This window comes from Plectropomus leopardus, chromosome 15, assembly GCF_008729295.1.
Source record: "Plectropomus leopardus isolate mb chromosome 15, YSFRI_Pleo_2.0, whole genome shotgun sequence".
In the NCBI taxonomy this organism is placed as follows: Eukaryota; Metazoa; Chordata; class Actinopteri; order Perciformes; family Serranidae; genus Plectropomus; species Plectropomus leopardus.
This window is the reverse complement of record NC_056477.1, coordinates 27,674,118-27,701,353: the sequence shown is the minus strand read 5'-3', so window position 1 is coordinate 27,701,353 and position 27,236 is coordinate 27,674,118. Positions and strand designations below refer to the sequence as shown.

The window sequence follows — 27,236 nt, the reverse complement described above, 5'->3', positions numbered from 1 at the left end:
AGGACGGGACATGTTCATGAAATGTCGCGTGGTCAGAGAGATAGGAGTGACATATAAGATTTGTAGTGCTGGCCTGTCATTAAAGCTGTGTATATTCTTGACCGAGGCAGTGTAAGAGTGTCATAGAGCAGTGGTGAGACAAATCATTCCCTAAATTTTCTCAAAATCAGATTTCGTCAGTTATGTCATGATGGATGGATGAACAGATGAGTGAACAGATAGATGTCAATACTCCCTACACCCTCCCTGGCTGAAATCAACAACAGTATTTTCATGTTCAAAAAGTGATAATTGATATCGTCTCTCACCTCTCTCGCTGACACTTTCGATCTCGGCGTCCTCACAGCTGCTGTACTCCGGTGTGGTCCCTCCCTCCTCCTCTGAACTGCTGACGCTGGTTTGCCTCTTCCCACCAGCCCCCAGCCCTCGCTTCGACTTGTAGGGCCTCGGCGGCGGCGGACGCAGTGATTCCGATTGGTCAGAGCTTAGCGAGTCATTGCGCAGCATGCTCTCAGCCTTCTCCCGTTTGGTCCGTCTCACAACGGGTCCCTGGCCGGGGGTCGAGCCAGGGCCCGAACCGGGAGGTTCTCTGAGTTCAGGGGGAGGGGGCTGCTGAGCGAGGGCGTGTTCATGTGGCCCACCAACCCCACCCACCGTCCTCTGACCGGGTCGCACGCCATCCCCGACCTCCCCCGCTACTCCCATGCCACGACCCTGCGCAGGCACAGGGTGGCCCCGGCCTCCAGGAGGGACCGGCCCTGCTTGGCGAGGGGGGCCTCCGCTGTGGTCCATGTGGTGGTAGCCCCCCTCTTCTGTCCGTCTTACTCCACCACCTCCTCCCACAGGATCATGCTCCAGAGAGCGTCCCTTTGTCAGCCGCCGGCTCTCCCTGCGCTCCCTGGACTCCCCCCGGAGGTCCCGGTCCATGGAGACCTGAGTCTGCAGTCTGGGCTGACCTGGCCGGCGCTCTCCTCGACCAGCTCCTCCGCCTCCCCTTCCATTTCTCCTGGGGAGCAATCGATATGGAGATGGAGAGAGAAAGAAAAGAAAAGGTAAGAGCTGTAAACAAAGTTTTTGTTTGTTTTTGTCAGGCACACACGTCTCTGGATACTATGGAAGCCCATTTCTGCCAGTGAAAGTAAAAATTTTTTTTTAATCATATTAAGTTAAAATTCTGAGTTAAAAAGTCATAATTGAATTTTAAAAAAAGTCAATCTTATCAGATAAAAAGTCAAAATTATGAGATAAAAGTCTCATAATTTTGACTTTTTATCTCATAATTATGACTTTATCTCATCATATCAACCTTTTATGTCATATATTTGACTTTTTGTCTCATAATTATGACTTTGATATGACAATGACAAAATAAAGACAAAATTTAAATGTGGTTTTAAGTGCCACTGACTCTTGTTATACTCCATGTGGAAGCAGAGGGGAGCTAGTTTGGCTGAGTAAACGTTATGTAAGAGGCCACACTGTGTTTGACCACTTTTAGCCTCTAACTTCCCTTATAACAAAACGCCCAAATAACACTGGTGTGATTTTGCTTCTGTTACTGCTTCATTGTTAACATTACTGTCCATTAATAGAAAGTCACGAGTTACGACACATTCTACTATCCTGTCAGTGTTTTGGAACAGACGTAATTCTTCCATTACACTCAGAGTGGCAGAGAAAATAACTCTGAGACATAATGCACCGCTGTATAAAAGAAGCAAGTGATGAATGCAGGAGATAATGCTCAATAATACTAATATTAACATACTCTACAAGGGCTGCTTTCTTTCTGGTGGCTGAAAGGATGCAAGGTAAAGGAGCACTCCACCAATTTCACATATTAACCCTTTGAAACCTGGAGAAGCATCTTTAAAAATAAAATAAAAGTGTCAATAAATAACCCGAAAATTATTATTATTGTTATTATTATTATTATCAATAATAAGACGAGGTGGGGTTATTTTTAAAGACATATTTAAAAAACTGGGGTAAAATGTCAGAAAACTACATATATAACTATTATGTTTATATATTTAAATTTATGTTTCAGGTTGTTGGGGTTGTTTTGGTTGGTTGTTTGGGTAATATTCTTGTTTGTTTTATACTTTTCTTTCTTATTTTCAAGTAATTTTCTTTTCTCTAACTTTTTGCAGATTTTTTGCTCATTGCTTTTCCCCCATTTTTTAAAAAGACACCCATCCATTTTGCTCATGTTTCAAAGGGTTGAGATCACTTTACTAGTTATGGTTAGTCCAACCGTGTCAGTGAAGTCAATGATTGTTGTCCAATCATGTCTTCTGCTGCTCTGGAGGAGCTTTATACAGTCTGATAACCTGATTATGTCACATTGATGTCATTGTGGTAATCTCATTTTGGATTTGGACACTTCAACTCATTTAGTTTTTAAAAAGTCTGTCACAAATTGGAGGCGCGGAGTTTTGAAAAAATGCGAAGCAGACCAGGAAGGGAAGGTCTGAAGAATGACACTATTGAGTTGCATTATGGGACTTGTAGTGTTTTTGGATGCTTGGCCCGTACCAAAGGCCAAAAGACATGATATCTTGCCTCTGCTGCATAAACAGTGCTCATTACTGTCAGTGCTGATTCAGCATTCAGTATCTGAGCTGCTGCTGTGTTTAGATTTTTCTAAACATTGATTTGATATGCATCCTTTTGCAAAGGAAAAGCTGCAAAAGCTGTGTCTCTCTCTTTCTCCTGTCTGTCTGTCTCCCGCTTTGTCCAGCTTGATACACAACTTCTTTTTAGCTCTCTCCAGTAGCGTCCACAAATTTCACTTTTCATACACAATTAATTCATAAAAACCAAGACATTTTTGTCTTATTTCGGCTCATATGTCCATTTAAGCAAAAGGACAGAGTTTTTTCTACTACTAATACTATTGCTGCTATTACTACTACAACTACTAATAAAACTACTACTGCTACTACCACTAATACCACTGTTGCTATTACTACTACTACTACTACTACTAATACTACTTCTACTACTGCCACTACTACCATTAGTTGTCTTTTGACTGACTACTACTTCTGAATATTTTTAGCTGCAAACACTATTAAAATGTTATGCATTTTATGGATGTTTGAGCATCTACTCAATTTTTTCTTCTTTTCTGCTATTTAACAAATGAAGCATTTATTTTTCTGACAATTTCAACTTCCTCCTTTGACAGTAATTACAGTTTTGCTTCCAGCTTCTCTGGGAGTGTATTTCAACTCTAAGCTTCTTTAGGGAACGCAGTTCAGCTACGATTTCTGCCAGATTCTCAGATATTTCCGGCAGTTTGTTTTACTTTTCTGCATTTTCAGCCATGGCTTTGAATTTATTCAGCATTCATAGGCCATCTTTCACAAGAAATGCATTTTCTAGTCATTCATAAAGCTGTGGCAGATACTTTGGTGACAGGCACCTATGTGTTTTCAGATGCACAAGTAAAGGGTAAGAAAAAGTAAAGAAAAAGCTTTTAAGTGCTTTTCTGCTTGGATGACCACACACTTGTGTCACATTAGAAGGTTGCATAATGTCATAGCATGTTAAAACGACCTAATACATGAAGAGTGTGATAAGATTCAGCATCACTCTTAAATATCAAATAATTCATGAGTTTGAATGCTACTATGTAGGTTCTAGGACCTTGCTTCAGCTTACGTGTCTCGTGGTGGTTCGCTACGTGACCGGGAGTCCGTTCCAGGTGCGTTACCAGGTGCGCCGGGTCGGTTGGGGTCTTGGATTACGGTGGTGGACCCTGGAGGTGCTTGGGATCGAGATCGGAGCTTCTTGTCACCGAGTGTTTGGCACACAGACGGCTCGCTGACGGCCGAACCGAGTTTCCCAGCCGGACCAGTGAACCACTCGCCTGGCTTAGTCAGGATCTCCTGCTGCTTCCGGCAGTTATTACACACCCAGATCACCTAGGTGAGAAGGAGCATGAGGAGAGATCACTAACACAGCTATGGGACACAATTCCCACCATAAATCTTTCGCACCAACAGCTAAGATGATCACATGTATCAGGAATACATTTAGATAACATGACAGAGAAGTGTCTGTCTGAGGTATTTAATGCAGCTGACATTCACAGTAATGTCTCCAACAGGAAGCAAGAATTCTTTGCTGCAGCCACTGAAAAGCATCTCGGCCCATACTTTGCCAACCGCTAATCTGACGCCCAGCTTCAATCGCAGTGACTGTCAAACAGGAAATGGAACAATGCACTTCCTAAAGAGCCGCGCCGCTGCCAATGAGTGGTCCAGAAAAAGGCTTTTATGGAAGCTTTTTAAGATCAGCATCATGGCAGTTATACCAGGGAGCAGCTTGGCTTCCACTGTGGGCTGCTTCTGGCCTCCAAAGCCAGCACACAAAGCCAACTGGATAATGAAAGGATATTCAACTCGCTGCCAAAATAATATCGCCCGTCTTCTTTCTTTCTATTTTTCCCATTGCACATATGCACAGCGACTATACATTGGCTTTGTTTACACACTACAACTGAACTGTTTTTTTTAAATCTTACATTTTATTATGTCATGTCTACTGTCTTGATTTTGAAATTTATTTATTTTGCAATGGGGTTTTTTGTTGTCCCCCCCCTTTTTTTTTTTTGATAAGACAATACGTGTCCATTTCAGGATGTGGCACATGTAACATCTTATGTCAGAACATTTTGACAGTAATGCGCAACCAACAGGTTTTACACACACTTTTTGTGCTGCTTGTAGTTCTCTATAACAAGTGCTATGTTACTTTTTTTCTTTTTGTTTTCAGCAAAAACCAAAGTGTTGATGTATAGAGGACAAGATGATTAACTACCAAAAATTTTTTGCATATTTAGATAAACAGTGTGCCGGTGGGTGTGCTACAAAATGGGATCCCAAAGCATTTGACCTAAATGTGAACACCCGACTCAGAATTTGTCACATGCTACCTTGACATTAGGTTCAGACATGCGACTGAAATAAACTTTTAATATCAGCTTTAAAACATAGATTTACAGGTGATTTTAGCATGAGGATAAGGAAAAAAACACACTATGAAATTAATAAGTCAAAAGTATTTGCATGTTACTTAAATATTTCCAATTTCTGCTACCTTGTACTTTGACTCCACTCCATCTCAGTACTATGGTGGCTGACAAGAGTATACTACTGCAATTTAAAACCCTTTAAAGTTCTCATTCAAGAAAAAAATCAATCTTTTTTTTTTGCCTTGCATTTTCTATGTTCATAGGGCAACAATAATAATTTTTTTTTACATACCCCATAACTATTTATTGACCCTCGTAAAATGACTTTATTCTCGTAATATTACTACTTTTTTCTCAAAATATTACACTTTTTTCATAATATGACTACATTCCAGAAGAACTCTGTCGTATTTATGTATTATTGCCCATATTTTTTCCTCGTGAATTTCAACAACTCTAATCTACAGCACTCTCACTGACCATCACAGAAGACAATAACACACTGTATTGGAAAAGAAGCCTGAAACGCTTTCAATACAAATGTGACGGCTTGGATGACCACTTCCCTGTGCTCACGACTTGTCAACATCGCCGTCAGTTCATATCGATGAGGAAAGTGGCTTACATCCCAGAATAGATACAAGGACTCATTCGCAAGAGAGAGTGGAGCATGAGGGCCTTGCAGTGCGAACGCAGCCGCACTCGCAGTCCTGCGTCGACATCAGAACGCGAGTGAGAAAGAGGGGGATGACAGGGGAAGTGAGGTTAGGCGGGAAAGCAGGAGACGGAGAGAGGATGGAGGAGGAGAGCGAGGGGAGGTTAGAGTCAGTCCCTCTCCTCCAGCCACCAGGGTTCTCATTACTCCTGAACACTCCCCAATGACTCTTTAAAGAGAGCTAAAATAAAACACTCTGGCATCGGCCACCCTCCCCTCCCGCCACCCCCCTCTTCCTCTTACCCTTCCTCCCTCCTCTCTCTCTCTCTCACCCCCCCTTTTTTCCCTTCCATTTCTCCCTCCTCCAGATTGCTTTTGATTAAAGCTACAAAAGCCGAGGAGAAAACAGCTTTACACCAACGCAGCTATATTTATCCTGCCAAACACCCCAGCACCACCAGGGAGAGAGGGAAAACGTGTGCTCTACACACACACACACACACACATATACACACATATACACGCACAGCAAAGAAAGCAAAACACTGCCTCATGTGGGACATTATAGCTTTGGTGAAAACATCCACCAATCTGTGATTTTTCTGCAGCCAGACCGACGAGGTGGACGGCTGCCAGATCGACACTGCAGTGCTCGTCTCCTCGTGCATACATTCACAGGCAGGCAGTGATGACTATTTGCTGTTACAATGCATCCTTTAGGAATATTACTGGAGTTTTCCTTCCCGTTTTCCCCATCTAACTGTTTTCTGATGTCAAAAGGTTGATGAGCATGCGGTAAATGGTAATAAAAATCCACCTGCTCGTAACAGGAGGCGAGTTTTCATTACAGATTTGTGCAAAACTTAAGCGATATTTTCAAAATGTCAATAAAATACAATTGCCAGATGACGGTGTTGCAAACTATAGCTTTTTTGATTGAACAAAATAACTAAAAGATAATATTTTTTGCGATAAAGGGAGATTTTTTTTTAACTGACGTGTTTCCATTTGGCGTATTTTATATTCACAATTTGGGCAATTTGAGGGTTGATGAAAAGCCACCTAGTGTCAACAGAGAAACCACAGTAAACATCACCCAAAGTTCACAACTAGTGAGAGCAAGTTTGAGGTCTTTTGAAAAGGTGTAATAAATGCTATCAAGTTATCTTGAAACGGCTCCACATTTTCAAGTTTTATATAAAAATTAAAGAAAAAATCAGAGACATTTATGCACAACAGAGTTGGAACATAAATAGCAACTAATAATCCTTTTTTTTTTTACTGATCAATTTCTATAAAGTAGTGACAAATGCCTACTGCAAGTTACTTAAAAGAAATGTTCATTACAAAACCCCAAATAATAAATTCACCATTGTATAAAACAGAAAAGCAACAAGTTCAAGACGATCAATTGCTTCAAATATTTGCTTGATAAGTGGCCTAATCAATTATCTAAATTCACACACAGTCATTTTTTGTCTTTCAGCTGATCAACTGAGTGTTTCAGCTATGAAGTGAACTACTTTGTACTCGAGCACAATTCTGAAGTACTAGTACAACGATACTCAACTTACTCAACAAGGTCAGGGGGTCAATCGCAGCAGCCCCAAACAGGTATGGTGTATGCAGGGGCATTTTCAAGTAATGGAAATTTCCCCTGAAATCCTGACTATAACTTGCTCTTTTGGGGGTTTTTAACCATTCTATTTGCGGTATCAATTGAAAAAACTATGGTAGAGGTAGTGTTTTTTTTTTTTCCATCCAGTGCTGCTGCAATTACACAGTACTGTCAAATAAAATGTTCCTTTGTTTAAGTTGAGCACAACAAATAACCGTGACACATTCAACAGCACAAATTACTGCAGGACATGCAACAGCACTGAATGAGCAGAACCTCATAGGTCATTTGTTCATTAAATCAGTTGGTAGATTTGATCTAAAGATAGCACAGATAAAGTGTCCAATTACAGATCTGACATTACATATTAACTCTTTTCACTTAAATTAAATGTTCTTACAGTGGGGATATGTTTTTTACTGTACACAAGGAGTTTCAAATTAAAACTGAATAAAGAAAGCCTGCTTACGTCTGGTAAACATGAGGAAGTTATATGTGTCTCACTGACATCCCATCACATTGTACCACTTCTAAATATTAATGTCGAGTTATCCTTGTCAACTCCATACAGAGCCTCCAAAAAGTGGTCTAATATAGAAATAAAGCAAAAACAACTAGAACTTCTCTGCAATTTAATCAGAAACAAACATTTACAGAAAAGGGAAAACTCAAAATTGTTTTTCCCTAAAATGTACAATCACGGTGGAAAGATGAATTTTAATGGAATAATGGAGTGCAACTTTTAATCATTTTTCTTTTAAATACTCGTCTTAAAGAAACTCAGAGAAAAATCAAAACAAGCGGTGGCCCTCTTGTAAACATAAAGCAATATTCTGAGTGGCAACACTCAGCATTTTGGAAGTTAACTACAAATTTGAGTGTAAAGACGAAATAAGAAAAGCCAACAGGCTAACTGAAGTTGCACAGCATAACACAAGAAACTCCTCTCACCACGGGAGAAGAAACTTTCACTCATTTTCCTCTTTTAAAGGCAGATTCTCCACTCTGAGCTCACAGCTCTGACCGTGCCACTCATTGTAGCAGTTTCTATGTGGCATCAGACACAGGGGCGCCTTGCATCTCTGGCACATCCAAGATGTCATCTGGTGCCTCCCCTGGGCTTTGCAGTAGTTGCACTGCATACTTCCGACAACCTGGTACCACTTTGTAGGCTGGATGGCCACAGGAAGGTGCTCCCACGAAGGGACTCTTGGCCTGTATCTTCTTGGTCTGTATCTCCTCGGTCTGTATCTCCTCTGGCAGCAGTTGCAACAGCAGTCACACCTGCCCTGCATGGAACCAGGTGCTCTCCATCTTCGGTATCTTCTGGCCTTGTAGGGGTGTGACGCAGCAGCTTCCCTGGCTCTCCCCTGATATGAGGTGTTAGGCCTGGTTTCCGGACCACTGCGGAGTTGCGATGTTGCAGGGTATGGGAGAGGGGCATTGTCAGGTGGAATATAATCCAACTGGGAAGAAGGAGCGGAAAACCGCCAGTCTTCATCCTTTGAATATACAGGACCCTTCTCGTCTAGACTCAAACTACACATACAGAAAGGGAGGGATTAAAAACATTTTAAAAACCAAACTGTGACTAGCAGTGAAGGTAAAATAGAGGAATTTCCGATGTGCAACTACAAAAGTAGAGGCTAGTTCCAGATGTATGTATCAACATCTGCAAATATACATGCAATTCAGCCCTTTGAAATCTGAGAAAATTGACTTATTTTTTTTCAAAAACACATGCAGAAGGCTATGAGCAATTTAAAATGAAATAACACGGAAATTAGCAAGAAATTAGTTTTAAAAAAAAATGTGTGCGTGTATACATATATATATATATATACACACACATGAAAATTACCTGATATTTAGCCAGAAAAATAAACAAATACAAAAACAGGGGTATATACTTATGATAACTGAAGTTGTAATTCTATGGAATTAGCACAAAATTAGTAAAAAGTACAAAAAAAGTACCTGATATTTTGCCAAACAAAAACCCAGACATACAAAAATACAACAAAAAACAACAAATGGAAGAGTAAAAAAAAAAATCTGGTAAATTACCTGAAAAAAATGTCTAATAATATAATAATTCTGTAAAATAATTTCAAATATATAATTAGGATTATCTGAAATGTAGTTCTCTGGAATTGCTACCTTTTTCCAAACTAACTTTCTAAATCTACCAATTTCTTATTTCTCTTATTCACAGGACATTTCTTGCCAAGTTGCTCTTTGCCTTTTCCACCATGTTTCTGAAAAGAATCAAACAAATTTGCTTGGGGTTTAGAAGTTGCAAGAACTGTGAAACGCGTCTTAATGCAGCATAAGAAAAATGATGTCGATCCAAGTTTCAAAGGGTTAAAAATGAGCAATAATGAGTAAAAAATAAGTGCCAATTCCAATTGATGGTAATCTAGATGTACTGGAGCTGTTATTAAAATATAATATGTCCTAGATAAATTATATACAATTAACATGATGCATATTTTGACCCTTTACATAGATTATAATTTGCAGATCATGGAGTGATTGCACAGTCCAAAGTAGCAGTGCTTTAGGTTACAACTACATAAAAATACAGTAATGTTAGCTATCTATATTCTTCCCAGATGACTTTCATACAAAACAAAACATAACACAATGTTACTAACACCAAATTATCTGGTTCTCAAACAATGAGGTTGGTTGCCCCCAAAAACTGCTACCGAGGTTTAAGATTGAAGTAGCTAATGCTATAACCTCATCAAAAACCCCGATAGACAGGCAAATGATGAGAGTGGTTACAAAGCTGGTGACTGTATTTTTTTTGACGCAACATACCGGCGCCATTGGGCTGTTTAATGGCGCTTCGGCTAGCTAAATTTTTATTAGCCTGCTAATTACCACAACTGCCCCCACATATACAAACAAATTACATCCACGAAATTGTTGGTCAAGTGTAACCTTAGCAGACTGAAAATGTGCGTGACCAATTTGGCGGTTAAAAAAGCAAACCTGCACTGAATGCTTTCTTACGTAACATACGTTTTTATATCTTTCTTAATAAAGTCACGAGTCTGCTCTCCATTACCGGTGACGACTATGCTAACGTCATGCTAACGCTATGCTAACGTTAGCTAAAGGTAAAGAGTAGCAAGATGTGGCCACACTTACTCCTCCAAAAACACGGACTCCATCGTTGATACCAGCAAGTCGGTGTCGTCTGGAAGCCAGGCGTCGGAAGTCTGGACGGTGTAACATTCAATCCCCGCGGGATGCTCGAATACTTTATCCAGAGCAAACCAAGACTCGTTGAGAGGTGTGCTCGACATTTTAGCCAGCAGGACATCAAGTGCAGTAGTGACCTGCTCCAACTGCTGCGTGATCTGCTGCTGCTCACACACACCGCGTGACCTCTCACCCGATGACGACAACCCGGTCTGACGTGCATGTTTTTAAAAATATCTTTTTTTGTGTCATTTTTATTACTGTAGTTTCTCATACCACAGATTATTAACTCGGACTACAGAAAAATAAAATAATATGCAATAATAGCTTTATGGTGATTTATAAATCATTATCATACTAAGAGAACAAGTAAACATGCTTTGCCATGGGTGTAGATCCCTCCTCTATATTTATAACATGTGCATAAAAAATGTAAAATAATTAGAAAATGCGTATAAAAACCTGACAACACTGACTTTTATTTTACAATAAATAAATAAAGACATTTACACCACAAATTCATGCAGAAAAGGCACAAATTAGCATACAAAATATAATCAGATTGCATAAAATTAAATTTTTGATGCTCATAATTTTCTGGCAGAGGACATGTCCCCTCCTAGTATTAAAATTATGTTGATATTTGCTATAAGGTTTGTGCTTTTTTTTGTTTCCACATTGGATATGTAGCCTATAATATTCAAAAAACTAAAGCTGCTGTTGTGTGATTTATCTAGTGCTGTAATCTTTTCTTCTTTTTTTTTGTTCATAATTTTGATTTCGATGTCATGACTAACAGCTCTTTGTCATATCAGGTAATGGAAATATTATTATCATTATTATTATTATTGTGCCAGTCGGTTAATATTATCATTGTTATGCCAGTACCACTCAGTTAATATGCTTATAAAGTTGATTGTTCCAATTCCATTATGAAATACAAATAAATAAAATGAAACAAAATAAAATAAAACTTATTTGAACTGATTTGACTTGATCAGAATAGCCGCTTCAGCCAATCAAAAGGAGGATAAGTAGTGCATCTGCACATTTGTATTCGCTGTCTGTGGAGAACTTCTCCTATGCAACTGTTTTTGTAAAAAGCTTCACAGAGCTGAGAGAAACTGAAGTGTTGGGTAATAACTTTCTGTGGGTTCACCACATAGGAACAACACTTCTCATATTACACAGTCATTTGATCCACTTTTAACATGAAAAATATTGATTAAAACAGCTTTAAATAAAGCAGAAAGTGTGCCAACACAGTACCTATCGTATTTAAATTTGTGCACTAATGCATTTATGCCTAATGAACATCTAACTTTTCTTGAATTTTCCTTGAAAAACAGGGAGGCATAAATATTTTTTTTAGCACTGAAGGACTCTGGAAGGACTTATGTTTGTTTTCTTTTGGCTTAGGGGAATGACATAGCTTCAAATGATCTATTTTGTATTGTAATGTAAATACCCTCTGAACCCCCAAACCTGCCAGGTTTGGAAGGCAAGATAAAATAAATAAATACAATTTTAAAAAAACAATAATTTAATTAAATTAAAATCACACCTGTTATCATAGCCAGAAACTATTAAAAAAAAAAAGAAATTAGCTTTGTGTCGGTGATAATGCTCAGTCCTGTGATGTCTGCTCGTTGCATTGGCTCCAATATCCTAATTTGGTGTCATGTAGAAGAAAAATAGATAGGGCCTATTTATGGTGGAAGAGGGTCATGCATTTCCCCCAGTCACTCAGAGAGGCTCAAGAAAAACACCTGTAGCTTTTGAAAGGGTCAAGATAAAAATAAATAAATAAGTCACACCCCAGCCACCACCCTCCACTGACAGGTAAAGAACAGTCCCTTAATGTTACCCAGAATTTTTGTTTGATTTTCCTTCATACTTATTCAGAATAGGTTACAGCATAAATAAGACACTTAATAGTTTCTCATGTCGTTTGGCCTTTTGCATACGTGCCATGTCTCTATACTGACTGTAAATCTACTGTATGTCTGTGCAGTGAAGCCACTCACCCAAAAACACAAATTAATAGCCTCTGATTGCCGCTTTAGTGTTCTCAAATTAGCATAAATCAAGCTATATGTTCATATTTAACTACCCTCAATGCCTAAATGACATCTCTCAGTGTTAGAATTAGGGGTCAACAGATTATTGGCCTGGCTGATTATTGGGGCTGATATTTGGCATTTTGATTAACTGTATTGGCGTTTCATTTTAATGACTGACGATCAAATTAACTCATTAAAAAGTGCAAAGAAAGTGTCTGCAGAAGAGGAACTTTTCCCTGTAAAACCTCAGGGAGCTGTTTTTATTGATTTATTTTTTATATTAAATTTTCACTTGTATTTATAAAAAAAGTTGCTGGGAACTAATGCGGTATATGATGATGAAAGTTTCAGTTTTGTTTAAACATTTGCCAAAGGCAAACAAAGTTTTGTGTATATTTATATTCCAATTTTTAAATATTGACAGAAAGATTGTCATTTTTTATTGTAAATGCATATCAGTTCCAAATATCGGTTATCGGTCTCATTAATAATCAATATCAGCCCTGAAAAAAAACAATATTAGTCCACCCCTTGTTAGAATTCATGTTGCTAATCATTAACACAAACCAAACATCACAGTTTACTCACTCTGGTTGTGGCTGATAGGCCTGCCAGTTCTGATTAAAGCAACAACAAAAAACAAGTAAATACATTTTCATTTGTTCAGGTGGTGGAAACTGAAACTGGCGAGTGAAATTTCCTGGTTGACTTAAAGGATTACACCATGTTTTTTGGGGTAGATTGTCTCACCTGTCAATTTTTCCTGTCGGTGTGCACCTTTCTAAGCACATTTCATCCCCTGCCGGAGCGGTTATTGTGTTTCACCTTTGTGAGACGTTGTTAGAGTGTGTGTGTCGATACCACAGAACAAATGGCCAGTGTTGTGGAGATATGGAGCGGTGAGCTGTTATTTTATAAGAGACTCACTTAATCCCAAAGTAATCCCTGTATTAGATCACACTCTGATGGTGAAACAAGCGGCGGAGAGGAGGATCCGTAGGCAGGCAGAGAGCAGCCTGACAGTGAGCTCATACACACACACACACACACACACACACACACACACACACACACTAACACACGCGATGGACATACATAAAGGCGGCTTGTGCATACTCACACAAAACCGTACATACAATCAAATACATGCACATGAGCAGCGATGCACACAAACGCCTGCTCTTATCCGCACACACGCACACAAACTGCAACAACAGCAGCAGTGTGTCACATGACCACAGTAAGACCCCCCCCTGAGATGAGTTTGTGAGTGAAGGAGAGCGCCAGAGAGAGAGAATAGCTTCTCCACAGATGGAAAGTAGGACACCAAACCCCTGTGTGTGTTTGTTTTGCGTCCTGCTGCATCTGCGCGCGTGTGTGTGTGTCTGTGTGTCCATCTGTGTATGTGTCTATTTGTGTCTGTCGAGGAGCCGCGTTGGTTTGCATCATTGCTCATGTGTATATGGTGCGTTCGGTGCTTGTATGTGTGATGCAGTGTAACAGGGAATATTCCTGTGGTGAAATCTTGGGAGTTTGTGTAGCGAGGTGTGTGTTTCCTGGAGAGAGGAGACCGTTTGTGTAACTACAGACTTTACAGCGCTGTATGTGAGATGGGTGAACTCAGTGTGAAGCAGTGAGAGGTTCAATTCCCAGAGCGAGCTCTTCACTGCTGCCTACATTCACACTTTATCTGCTCTCTCTTTTTCTCTCAAGATTACATCTATATATGCTATGCGATTAATGCCTCTGCAAAGAAAGTGAGACTTTAGGTTTAAAAGAGGCAAAACTGAACGCTCTCCATATTAATAAAAACTTGATATGGCTGATTAAAATATTTTGATGGGGGCTTGTAAGAAATTGTGTCGTCGAAAGTCCTCAAAGGCTGCTTAACCAGAAATATTGAAAAATTAAAACAGTACAATCGCCATCTCTCACAAATTTATCGAAATGCACCACAGTCCATATTGTTGAGTGAGGTCATGTTCAAAAAGCACAGAAGTTGTAGAAGAATCAGAGATTGCAGTGAACATCACTGACTAAAGCAGGTGAACTTTTTCTTGAATGTTCACTCTTGTCTCCACCCTGACACGACTAAAGAAAAGACCATAAGGAGGATGGATAGAGATCCTGGAAATGTCTCAACTGACAAATCAATATTAAAACAGTGCTATGGTCCGAAATAGAGATGTTATCAAGCTCATTACCAGCTTCTGTGTTAGGCTAATTAACAACCACTAGCACAGGCTCTGGGGAGAGAGGAGGGGTGAGTGTTAGTCACAGCCATCTTAGAAAAACCAGCTAGAACTACACCAGTCCAGTCACTCTGTCTCATTTTCACATTTAGATTTTGTACTGTATGCTACTCCGTCAGCATCAGCCTTAATAAATTGAAGGAAAAGCGAGATGAGAAGATTGATAACACATTTCAAAAAATGTTGAGCTAATTCTTTAAACAAAGGCAACAGTCAGACCAATTCCTGTTGTTCTTCCTGAGGGGACAGTTCACCCCAAAATAAAAAATGCATACTTGTCCTCTTACCTGTAGTGCTGTTTAACAATCTCGATTTTTTTTGTGTCAGCTGCAGAGTGTTGGACAGAACGGCCATAGAGATGCCTGCCTCCTCTCCAATATAATGGAACTATATTGCACTTGGCTTGAGGTGCTTAAAGTGCCAAAATAAACACATTTTAAAAACTCAACAGCAATCACGACCCGGTTACTAAAGATAATCCACAGACCTTGTTGTGAACAGTTTCATGTAGGAGCTATTTTCCTTCTACCAAAGTAGACCTGTCAACCGGATCACTGCGCAGAAGGAAGCATGCATCTACTCACACTACTCATCACTTTCTGCATCAAAATAGCAAAATAACTGGGCCTTAAGACATACCCCTGCCTGCTGATATGAGTGCTGTAGTTTCATATTTATAAGCACATATTCCACTCATTTATGAAGTTATACAAGTTCCTGCTGACAACCCTGTCCTGTAAATGTTTCAAAATAAAATACTTTGTATCAGCAACTGATGGCATTCTGTCCATAGAGACACAGTCAGATAGCTTTTGTTTTGAAAGGGAAGCAAGGGAGTTGAGGTAAAACAAACATCTTTGTATTTCCTCATCTCTGTGACAGAGAGAGACTTAAACTGCAGTATAAAGTGGTATAGAGTCAACAAACGGGAGCGTCATGCGTAAAAAAAACGTCAAGCCACCGTTTCTCTAGATGTGCTACAGCTGACACGCAGCTCAGACGCGCCTGACAAGCACTGCTCGAGTGAGCCGTGTGCACGCTCTAACTTGATAACATGAGCGCTGAAACAAAAACAACAAACTCGGCGCTGCTCACGCTCTCTCGGCGCACACTGTGTGAATGATAAGACGCGTCCCCCCAGCTCTACTTGCAATGTGTCTTTTCAGAGCTCATGAGGCAGTTACTCAAGATGATCTACAAACCTTGTTGTGAGCAGTTTCATGTAGGAACTATTTCCTTTCTACTGAAGTACACCAGTCACCTGCGCAGAAGGAAGCGTGCATCTACAGTTTACTCACCTACCACCACTTAGCCAGCTAACGTAACATCTCAGTTGATGCCATTCATGTTTGCATCTTGTGCCTTTTGTCCATGAGTAGATGCACATTTCCTTCTGCACATTGATACGGTTGTGGTGTAGTTCAGCAGAGAAAATAGTCACTACATAAAACTGCTCACAACAAGGTCTGTAGATTATCTTGATTAACTGAGTCATGGTTTTCTATCTGGTTCCATTATATTGGAGGGAAGGCAGACATCTCTACAGACAATATCTCGAACACTCTGCAAGTCAAAGAAAAACAATCTAGATTGATAAAAAGCACGACGAGGTGAGAGTAAAAATGTGGATTTTTTATTTTGGGTTGAACTGTCTCTTTAATTAACCACTTTTATCCATCAATATCTCCAGAAAGCATCAAACGAGGGCTTTTGATGGTGTTAAAAAATGAGGAAAACACAAACTCAACCAAGATATTGTTGTCATTCTTTCAGCTACACGCCTATGACATGAAACAAGTGTGTCGCCGCCTGCCAGACCTCACAGAGGACACTAAACATGAGATACTGTCACCTTACACTTCCCGCCATCGCCATTCAGCAAGATAAAACTCACCAAACGCCTGTCGCCAAACAGGCTGAACCACATGTGCCCTAAGGTATGGGAGGGGAGAGGGAGGAGGTGTGGAACCAGGAAGTAGCATGCGCCAATGATAGCTTGACGTATGGCACCGGCAGCGTGCGAGCCGGGCGCCGTAACCGAGGGCCCCTATAAATCTTGCGCTAAGGATGAAAGACTGCCACAAAGGAGATTAGTGTCCACATCAACTAATGAGGTACTATATCAGCACAGCCCGGCACCCGCAGTAAAGTACACACACCCACGCACACAGGAGAGCGCACACACACACACACACACACACACACACACACATATACAGCACATGCATGCACACTCACAAAATGCTTATACACAAGTAAGTGTGCTTGCAGACGCCAAAGTGCATTGTATTTGTACAGTAACACACGGAACACTGGTCCTACAAGTGAGAACAATGCATGATGGGCTACACACACTTTCTCTTACACACACAATACAAATACATACACAGAGGTCACATTTAACCCTTTAAATCCTAGACTGACATCAGTTTTCTTGTGTTGTGTTTAAATGCCTTTCACCAGCATTTAAAACTCTGAAACATGTGAAAATTGGTGTAATTCTTTAAAAAACACAGAGAATAAATAGAATGTACAACGTGGCAAAAAATGTCCTTCATGCTGCAAAATATTAGCAAAAAATAACAAGAAAATGATCAGAAGCTGAGATAATATAATATAGATAATGTATCAATATAATATAATAAAATATTATTTATATTATTATTTATATATTTAAAATTCTGTAACACAAAAACGGAAAAAAAACTATTAAGCACATTCTTGAGGTCATTTTCTTCTTCTTTTTTGTTTAATTATTTATTTATTAATTTTAGGTATTTATGTATTTATGTATGTATGTATGTATTTATTTATTTATTTTCAGGTAGTTTTCTTGTTTTTCTTTTTTCTAAACGTATTTCTTGCTATTCTTTGGGCCATTTCATGTCAAGTTGTTTGTTGCCCTCTTCCTATATTTTGAAAGGCATCAAGCCAATTTGCTCACATATCAAAGCATTAATGTGAAATAGTCAATCAGTATTGTCAATAATATACTTTGGCTCCATACAGATTTTACAAAAGGGCCAATTGATGGAAGTGATGAAGTGAAGTGATGGAGTATTGAGAAACCTCAAACATCTTCCACCGCTCTCTGAGATGGACTCAGATGAACGGCGATGATGATGATGATGGTGTAAGTAACCAACTCTACTAATCTTTGAGCTCCCTGCAGTTCATAAATAAGCTGAGCTAGATCAGCTCAACTATAATGATTACAGAGGTGCTCAGTGATGTCATACGTTATTTCCACAGCAAACTGGGAGCCAGAGTGTACAGGAGACCCCTGATGGCTTCACCAGTGACTTCAGGATCCTGGACATACAGAGGGCTGTGACTGAGAACTGAGACAGGTATTTACACACTTCTTTCAATATAGGAATGTGTTGATATTTCATTTTTGGAATCCCATCCCCCAGTCACAAGCAATTTCATTTGTAGTCTTGCAGTTGAGGGCAGACATGATGCTGCACTTCCTTTTTTTCACCACTAAATGTCTCTAGTTAGCAAACATAGCACCTGGTGATGTGTGTGTGAGTAGGTGAGGGAGTGCTTGGAGTGTGTGTGAGAGAGAAAAAGAAAGCAAGTGTGCGTTTGGTATATTTTTTTTTAGCTTTAATCTGGCTGGAGATTTAGTATTTTTTTGACTGTATGTGCATCAAGACTAAAAGTGGATGACTCCTTTATTGACTGTTAAAAGTCCTTCACATTATATATATCCTATATATATACACATTGATCTATAGTGGGGGAGAAACCCTTTTTTTAACTTTAAAGTTATAAGACTATAGACAGTCCCCCCCCCCCCCCAGATATTTCTTATAGGTGTGGCCACTGAAAATCTTGAGGTGGCTCAACAAAACCAAGAGCTGTAACTGATTTTCCAACACCGGAGTGTGACGCCAAAAGCTACCCTCTGCATCTACATGCAACGGGCACCGACACGTACAGTGATAACGCAGTTGGACAAAACTGGTGGCATTGTTATCACATGCTGGGAGACAGCTGGACGGCAGTGTGTGCGTCCACATTTAGTGCAGACAGATGAAACCAGCCACGTTTGCCTGAAACGCGTATTGTAAGGATCGGAGTGCGCTCACAGGACTTAATTTGGAGTGTGTTTTAGCCCCCTTTGGCACCAATGGATGGCTTAAAAAATAGCATGCTACAGCCTTTGTATCTGGATGGCCATGGCCCCCCACGGGCCCCAACTGGTTATAGAAGATAAAGCATTGTGTTAAAAAATAGATCAACAACACTTTAAGGGTTTATGGTCGCTCTAAAATGGAATGTTGTGTATTAATGCAAATGATGTTGGCCTGTTGGTACTTTTAGACCTACATTAGTACCAACTTCCTAAACTTTTGCTGCCTTCACATGCTTTTTGAAAATTATTTACGAGTTATGAGCACATGACCTGCCCCCCAAAGTTGTAATTACAAGTGAAAATTTAGATGAAAACCTTGTTGCCGAGATATGACGTTGCGTTACATTACACGAAGCTATCATTTACTTTTAGTAGTTGCACATTTTGGTATATGCATCTATTAGCTGCAGCAAGAAAGCAAACTTTTACCTTTCAAAACATGCCAGGCGGGCATACTGACATGGATAATGTTATTTTACAACACAAGTTGCTGGCATGATTCATAAATGCATAAACATAGCGGGCAAAAATCAATGTTTGGTCAAAACTTTTTTATTAATTCATGTATTAAATATCAATTTATGATCACATGTAAAGTGTAATATGGTATTAATGATAACTGCTGTCCATAAAATATACAAAACTAAAATAATTACAAAAAAGATAAAACAATATGTGAAAATATAAACAAACTGGAAACAGCTATCAACTTCTTGTTTAAACGCTCTTATCACTGAAATGTAACCCATCTTCTCTAAAGCTTCCATGTTATTTCCACTTTCAGACCTCAAAGCACATAAACACAGCGAAGAACGACTTCCCAACTACAACTTTCCGACATCACATGAATGCAGCATTTTGCCTCCTTTTCTAAACCCCTCAAACGTCTTCATTACACTGATGAAAGACAAAGCAACACTGAGCTCTGTGCCAGCAACCAAAGTGAATTTGTATGTTATTAGTGTATGAGCGTGCAAATGTGTCCTCCCCGTTTCTACAGCGCTGCACTTAGAGCATGTGCTCACATGTGCACAACACCTTACAGTGAGAATGTATTTGTGTGTGTATGTGTGTGAGCCTGCTTTCATAAGTGGAGTGTACAGCAACAACCAGGAGAGAGATGGCCCCCTTAAGACCAGTCAATGAGAGATGGACGTGGAGACGGACGCAGCTAGCGAGACTGGCGATCAATAGTAATCATGAGGCGCTGTGGCGTTAACAGCAGATGACACATCACTCAGGCTTTTCTAGCGCGCTGCACCCCGACACAAAGCGGCACGAAGCCATAATTCCTCGTAGGCTTAAATCAATAGATATACATTTGCACAAGTATCAGGCGCATAGTAAGATTATTTTTTAGGGGTTTTTTTTCCCTTATTCTGACATTCCTCTCAAGATGCAAGTTTTTCAATCATAGTGGCAAGTGCATGATGGTCATTCGTCCTTCAGCCAACAATAGCGTGTTTGAGGCATTTTGACCTGGACTAAATGGCACTCTCTGACGCCTGGAACAAGTCTACGCAAGCAAGACACAGACTTGTCTCTGAGCTCATAAACACCTCCCCCAGGGACAAGCTGTTACACACAACTATTACGTTAACATGATGGCAAGATAATTGATCAAACGTGATGACTGAACATGCTGAGTCTCCTGTAACACGGTCCTACAAGTAATGCAGAAAGGGACTTTGAGGCCCTGAGAAAAGCTGGAAGAGTAAAGTGATTATGAACAATACCTATAGTTGACTGACAGTAGGCTGAAGTTGTATATGATTGGTGGGTCTGATAAATAACTTAAAGGGTACGTTTATCTACTTTTTTCCCCCTTTTTTTAAAATGGAAACACCCAATCTGTTTGGCAAAAGCAGTGACATAAGTTAGAGCTATAATCGCTAAACTTATAATAACTGAAATAATTAATTCAGATTTTCTGGAGTGGGGTTATATGAGGTACTTATCCATAGTCAGCAAAGAGCTGTCACACTAGGCAAATTTACATGACGCCTACTAATCTGATTACAATAGGTTTAAAAGCCTGATCAGATTCAACATGAGCCATATAAACACCTCTCTCAGCCTCAACAGCCTCAAAGCTATTCAAATTTTGGTCAGCTGCACAGTGGTAGTTTAAATCTTTTCATTAACCGATTAAAAAAATAACAATAATAATATAAAGAAAAATTTCATCATGTAAAGGAGGAAATGGATTCATCTCTGGCTGCGGTCTTTCTGCGCATGCCCCATCCTCACGTAAGGGGATGCGACGACATCCTTGTTTCTCCACTTCCAGAAAATAGCGAACAGAAGCAGAAGTGGACCACAGTGGAGAGTTTGTTTTAAATCCAAACTCTTAAAGAACTGAACATTATTGGACACCTATTGATGGCAGCAGATACCGTGCTGAACAGACGATAAATATCAATTTTTGCCGTTAATCTGACTAGATAGACAAGACACTCGAGCAGTGCCGTAACTATAGTAGCTCATTCATTCCTGCCCTGGGGCGCTGAGGGCATTGTAGTGCTGTCAGGAGTTTATTTTTCACTGCCAGAAAATGCACTTGAGGTGTGAGAGTGTGTGAAAAGTGTGTGTCAATTGCATGTGTCTCATGGTCAGTGTGAGAGTTGGCACCCCTGTCAGGTTAGTATATTGATAATTTTTGCGCATGTCAGCTGCTCTGTTTATGCCCCGGCACAAGGTGTACTTGCTTTACCCCTCACTCTGGATGAAAGTAATCAAAAACATATGCAAAATATCCATACATGCTAACAACTTTTTAATGAGACAAAGGCTCTGCTCTGAAATGATATAAAGTATATAAATACAGTCAACATGAGGTGTATGGTTCAGAGCATCAGTGGGCCGGAAACACTAGTGATGAAGCAGCCATCCCAGTAATTCTGTATCAGAACTGGTCTAAAAACAGCAATCTACCAGCACTGAGTTATAGCCACATAAAAGCACAGACCCCCCACAGAAATACAGCCCTGGACATTACAATTAGAGAGAGGAGAGGTGTTAGTGAGCATGTGTGTGCGTATGTGTGTGCGGGTGTGTGTGAAAAAGCAACGCACACACACACACACTCTTCCCTGGTCTCCCATGAGAGGAGGAATCAAGACTTCAAAAATGGCCCTTTCTGTGAGAAACACTTGGCTTCAGTACAACAACACACACTCATCTCTCCACGCGAGCAAACAGCCATCACTGCAGATAATGAGCCCTGAATATCATTAGCACAACACACTGAGCTGCATGCACCACACAATGTATATCGTTACGCTTGTTAAAACATTATTCATCTGTCTCTCCGTCATTGTCTTTCAGAAATGTTCTTTGTAAAAGCAAAGCAGGACTGAAATCACAGCTTATCCAGGGGGCGACATGGGGAAAATAACACGATATCTTTGACCAAATATCTTGATAATGGTATGCAGTGATACTGTAGGGTTGACTAATGGTCCTCTAATTGATAAATAATCATTAGTAATGTGAATATGGGTTAAGGCAATAACAGAAGAGTTACAGTCACTTTACTGTAATGCATCCTTTAAACCCAGGAAAAGACAGCACTTCTTACAATATCCAAGATATCAGAAGATACTAGCCCTACACCTGTATACAAAATGAATACACATCCGAAATTATGTCACTGAAAAAATAATAGCAGTCATTAAAGGGACAGATAAACCCCAAATTCAAAATACATATTTTTCCTCTTAACTGTAGTGCTATTTATCAGATTGTTTTGATGTGAGTTGCAGTGTAAGAGAACTGTAGAAATGTCTGCCTTCTCTCCAATGTAATGGAGCTAGAAGGCATTCAGCTTGTTGCGCTCAAAGCGCCACAAAAATACTGTGTATTAAACTCAACAGCAGTGTCTCTTCCCATCATGACCTGGTTACCCAAGATAATATTGTTGTGAGCAGTTTCATGTACAAATTATTTTCTTTCAACCGAACTACACCTACCACCCGAATCACCACGCAGAAGGAAGCGTACAATCACTCACTGACAAGAGGCACATGGCAGCATGAGATATGAACATTACGGACGTCCTCCTCAGCTAAAGTGTAACGTAAGCTAGCTCAGTGGTGTGCTAACAGTAGATGCACTCTTCCTTCTGCACGTAATTACAGTTGGTGGGTGTAGTTTACTGGAAACGTAAACGTTATGTAAGATAGCACAACAACAGCTTGCACAAAGGTGATATCAAGTCTACAGCTGTACAGGGTAGGATTTTTGGACCATAGGCTATAAAGTGGCTAAACTTGGTCAATTAGCAAAAGTAGTTTTAGCCAGTCAGTAATAGTTGTAGGTTGCGAGTCAATTTTTATGTAGTTTTGCCAGATTAGACTGACAAAAAGTAGTCGTTGGACAAGTTTTCTGTGTGCTTGCAACTTTCATTGAAATTAATGGGGCACCAGCTTGGAAAATAATATCCAGTTTTCCTACTATGAGTTGAAAAAAACAAAGCTCCAAATTCATCTGCAGAGAGTCCAAAGGAAAATTTCTCGATACACTGCATCTAGGTACCAAGTACTTTCATGTTGTCAAGCATCTTCTTTCAGGTTCAGTGCAAAAAGACCACAGCTATAACTATGTTTAAAAAAAAAGGCAACATATAGCCTACAAACGTTCATTTCAAGGACTCTAGTTTTGCTTCAGATTATGGATCATCATCTGAAATATGGAACATCTCACTGCGGTAATTTCTAATCAGTGAAATAAAAGTGGTTACGCTATACCTTTGTCAGCTACATACTCCAAGGAAGTGACCTCAAAGACCCCGGAAACCCAGTTAGAGGAGCACTTTGTTAAAGAGTTATACTGATCTGGACTACACAAGACTGAAGGGCTACATATCATTCAGGTCCAGTAAAATCCTTGCCAACATTTTCACTTTAACTTTGAGGCTTTAGTTTGAGTAGAGTGGAAAAAGCGGGCAGAGTAACTTTGCACTTTTAGACCGCTGTGCCAGGCAAGATTAATCAATCCCCAAGTAATTAAATGAATCCATGTCCAGCTATACAGCCAGTGCTACATAAGGCCTCCGTTCTGCCAAAACTTTCCTCTTTCGAGCCAGTGATTGTTGTAGCGAGCTTTAGAGAGGGAGTGAGACTGCTATGTACAGCACACCAAAGCACTCTTGGACAGTCGTGGCGTTCAAGCCCAGCCAAGTATCATCAAAGTGCCGGTTTGGCAGCTGCCCTGAGGGAAGGCAGCCAAGGCCAAGTAAGGTTCTAAACCTGACACAACTACACAAGCAGAGGAAGGTGTTAAAGGCATGTCCGCAGGGAACGTTTCTCCAGCAGTATCATATCGGATGTTTCTGCTTAACTCTTGTTTAACCAGGCCATACAACCGAGGAAGTCCACAGCAGTGGAGAGAGCCAATACACCACGCATTTATGTGTCATGAACCCCAAGAAACAGTCCACCCTGTCCTCCATCTTCACATCAGCCTGCTAATGCTATGTACTGCTGGGATTGATGGATCCAAGAACCACGCATTAGTTTAAGATTTCAGGATACTAGCTCAATTGCCTTCTTGCTGAGAGTTTAAGAGTTATCACAGTAAAATAACTTTTCCAACCTCACCAGGCTACATTTAAAGAAAAATTCAAACGCTGTGAGTGGCACAAACTAATTTCCATTAAACTATATTCTGTTGGATTTGAGGCACAATTCAGCATTAAAAAAACTCAAAGAATATCAGAATATCACTGACGTGACCCTTTTAGATTCTATGCTAACGGTCAAAGATAGAGTGATCAATGAAAAAAATAAAAGTTACACCAGATATCAAGTCTTAAACTGGGTGCTTTTTTTGCCATCTAGTTCCACTATATTGAGGAAAAGGCAGAAATCTAGATTAATAAAAAAAAAAAAAAACACAATCTGTAACAGGAAAAATATGTGTTTTAATATTTTTTACATTAAAATATTACATATTAATATTTTTAATATGTGTGTTTTTTTTATTTTGGAGTGAATAGTCGCTTGAAATGTTTCTAATCTGGGCTTTTCTACACTATGTTCTACACTGAGTTCTGAGTTTACACTTTCTCCCCATGTTTGCAAAGGCTTGTAGCCACTTCCTCCCACACAGAAAATTTTCACTTGCAAAATCTAAAATTGTCAGAAGTGTATTGGTTTGTCTGTGTGATCTACCCCTCAAGTCCAGGTTGATTCCCTGCATCAAATGCATGCTCAGTAATGTTATAGTAATGTCAGCGGGTATAAACAAATAATGAATGAGTAGATTGTTTTAATCTATATGCAAGATGATGCAGTAAGGTCCGGGAGATCGCTGTATATAGTGGTGATTATAGGATCTTATTAAATGACATTATATGCTGTGTGACATTTCCAACCACTTCTCACTACTACTGCTGCTGCTTGATACAACTTGCACTTGAGATAATTTAAGACACATGAACAGACAGAAAGGCTGAAGGTACATACACACATACATACATACTGTCTGAACCCATTAAGACGGATTGTCTTAAAGGTTGCAGGCAGAGTTATGTGGTCCAGAAAAGGAAAAAAAAAGACACAGCACTCACCACTTTGTCCTCCTGCAGCCCAGTCAGCCATCCATGTATAATGAAAAGAAAGACAGAGAGAATGTGAGCAAAGATGATATCTGAAAGCATGACAATGATCCTACAGCCGTACCAGGAGCAGATACTGGGATACTGATATTTTACTTTTCAACAGCAGTTACTGGACAAAAAGGAATACTCGACCAGTAAATATCAGATTTAAGTTGAAGTGTTCCAACAAGTCCTCAAACAACTAAATAGGGGAGAAGGGTCGGAGAAAGAATGCAAATCACTGTATCTAGTCTACAAATCACACACTTTATACTAAAGACCATCCACTCACTCTGGTATAACAGCTTTTCATCTTTTCACCACCACCTCCGCCTTTGCTACTGAGAGATTATTTGTTCAACGGCAAGAGTTTACTTGGCAAAAAAACACAATGAGGTTATTTCAAAGATTGGTTCAGCATTTGGGGATTTTTCTTTATGCACTTAAATGAGAAGACTGAGACCACTCTCATGTTTGTGTTTGAAGTATGCATTTCGAGCCAGGTGGCAATTAGCCTGGCAAAGAGAGACTTGAAGCCAGAGGGAACCGCTGACCTGTTTTTATTCAAAGTTCACAAAAATATCTACCAAAACTGGTAACGCTAACGAATCCACGTTTGTTGAACAAATTCAATAACAGAAGCATAAAAATGACAAGTAGAGCTGGATTGTAAATAGGCTAGCTTAGCACAATGGCTAAAAGCAGGGGAAAAATGCTACCCTGGCAAAAGTCCCCTTTGATCATTCTGTGTCCCCTCTCTAAATTCAGAGGGTTTTGTGGGTTGATGAATGCAGCGCAGGCGGAGCTCTCTATAAGTTCTTTTTTTTTTCCTCAGCAGCAGTTCCTGAGTCATGGGGAGAATAATAACTGTTCAGAAGTGATCAGATCGATTCATTGGATGAGAAGAGCGAGTGAATGTAAAGTTTTGGATCCGGTGGAATGAATGGTTAAGTTTCACTTCCAGTGCCCCTAAAGTTCTGCTGCTCCACCTGTGCCCAGAGTGCGCTCTGCGCTCCAAGAGTGTGACGCAATGACTAACTGAATGGTTTCTTTAGACAGCGCTCCAATGAACAGTCCAGCTCCATAAATAGAAAATCTGTTTGTGGCAGCAGAAGTTTTAATTGTGGCAGGCTGCCACAAATAAATGAGTGTGTGAGAAACCCACAGTCACAACTTAACTGCTCCTCTTTATGGCATCAAAACACTCATTATAACCAAACTTATCAGAAAAATGAACATTGGAACATACAACAGAGTTATAAGAACTACCTAAAATGACAGAAACCATCTTTGGAAGAATTTTTTTGATGTGTACTTTGATTTTTTTTTAGTTCCCATCCACTAACATCTTTACATACAGTCTATGGTTTAGACACGAGAGTGGTCTAAAGCATAGGCCATACAATATGAAAGAAAATATGTGTTTATTTCATGAAATGCTGCTCTACACTACTGTTTTCTACATTTAAGTTTAAGATTTAAGTTTCTGCTTGTATGTGCGTGTAAATGTGTGTGTATGTGTGTGCATGTGTGTGTGCGAAATCCACCTTTCAAAGACCTTCTCCAACTAAATGCAGCTGCCACCCACCTCAACACACAACCCAGGACCTCACAACTGAACTCTCCCCATGACAGCCACTAACTAATTAGGATGTACTTTTGAGCGTGTGTGTGTGTGTGTGCGTGCGCACGCGCGTGTGTAAGTT

The 27,236-nt window shown here is 39.8% G+C and overlaps 2 protein-coding genes across 4 annotated transcripts in view; both read right to left on the bottom strand.

The window, feature by feature from the left end:
* The window catches only part of LOC121954216 (regulating synaptic membrane exocytosis protein 1-like), a 105,851-nt gene that overhangs the window by 44,074 nt on the left and 34,541 nt on the right, over positions 1 to 27,236 (bottom strand). For all 3 annotated transcript variants that reach the window (XM_042501559.1, XM_042501560.1, XM_042501561.1), the window contains exons 4-5: positions 3,670 to 3,932; positions 309 to 1,006 (exon numbers count right to left, since the gene is read on the bottom strand). In XM_042501559.1, the coding sequence (XP_042357493.1) occupies positions 309 to 1,006; positions 3,670 to 3,932 (961 nt within the window). The remainder of the gene's footprint in view (positions 1 to 308; positions 1,007 to 3,669; positions 3,933 to 27,236) is intronic.
* On the bottom strand, positions 7,962 to 10,648 carry LOC121954218. The gene is made up of 2 exons (XM_042501562.1): positions 10,417 to 10,648; positions 7,962 to 8,796 (listed from the first exon to the last, which is right to left on the bottom strand). The coding sequence occupies exons 1-2, from the start codon at positions 10,572 to 10,574 to the stop codon at positions 8,226 to 8,228; spliced, it is 729 nt and encodes a 242-aa protein (XP_042357496.1). The 5' UTR covers positions 10,575 to 10,648; the 3' UTR covers positions 7,962 to 8,225.

Bases quoted from the DNA above. Each gene is read 5' to 3' on its own strand.
- LOC121954218 (XM_042501562.1), bottom strand. From the start codon at position 10,574: ATGTCGAGCACACCTCTCAACGAGTCTTGGTTTGCTCTGGATAAAGTA. The intron at 8,797-10,416 runs GTAAGTGTGGCC...CTGTATGTGTAG, and splicing joins GAGTCCGTGTTTTTGGAGGA to TTTGAGTCTAGACGAGAAGG.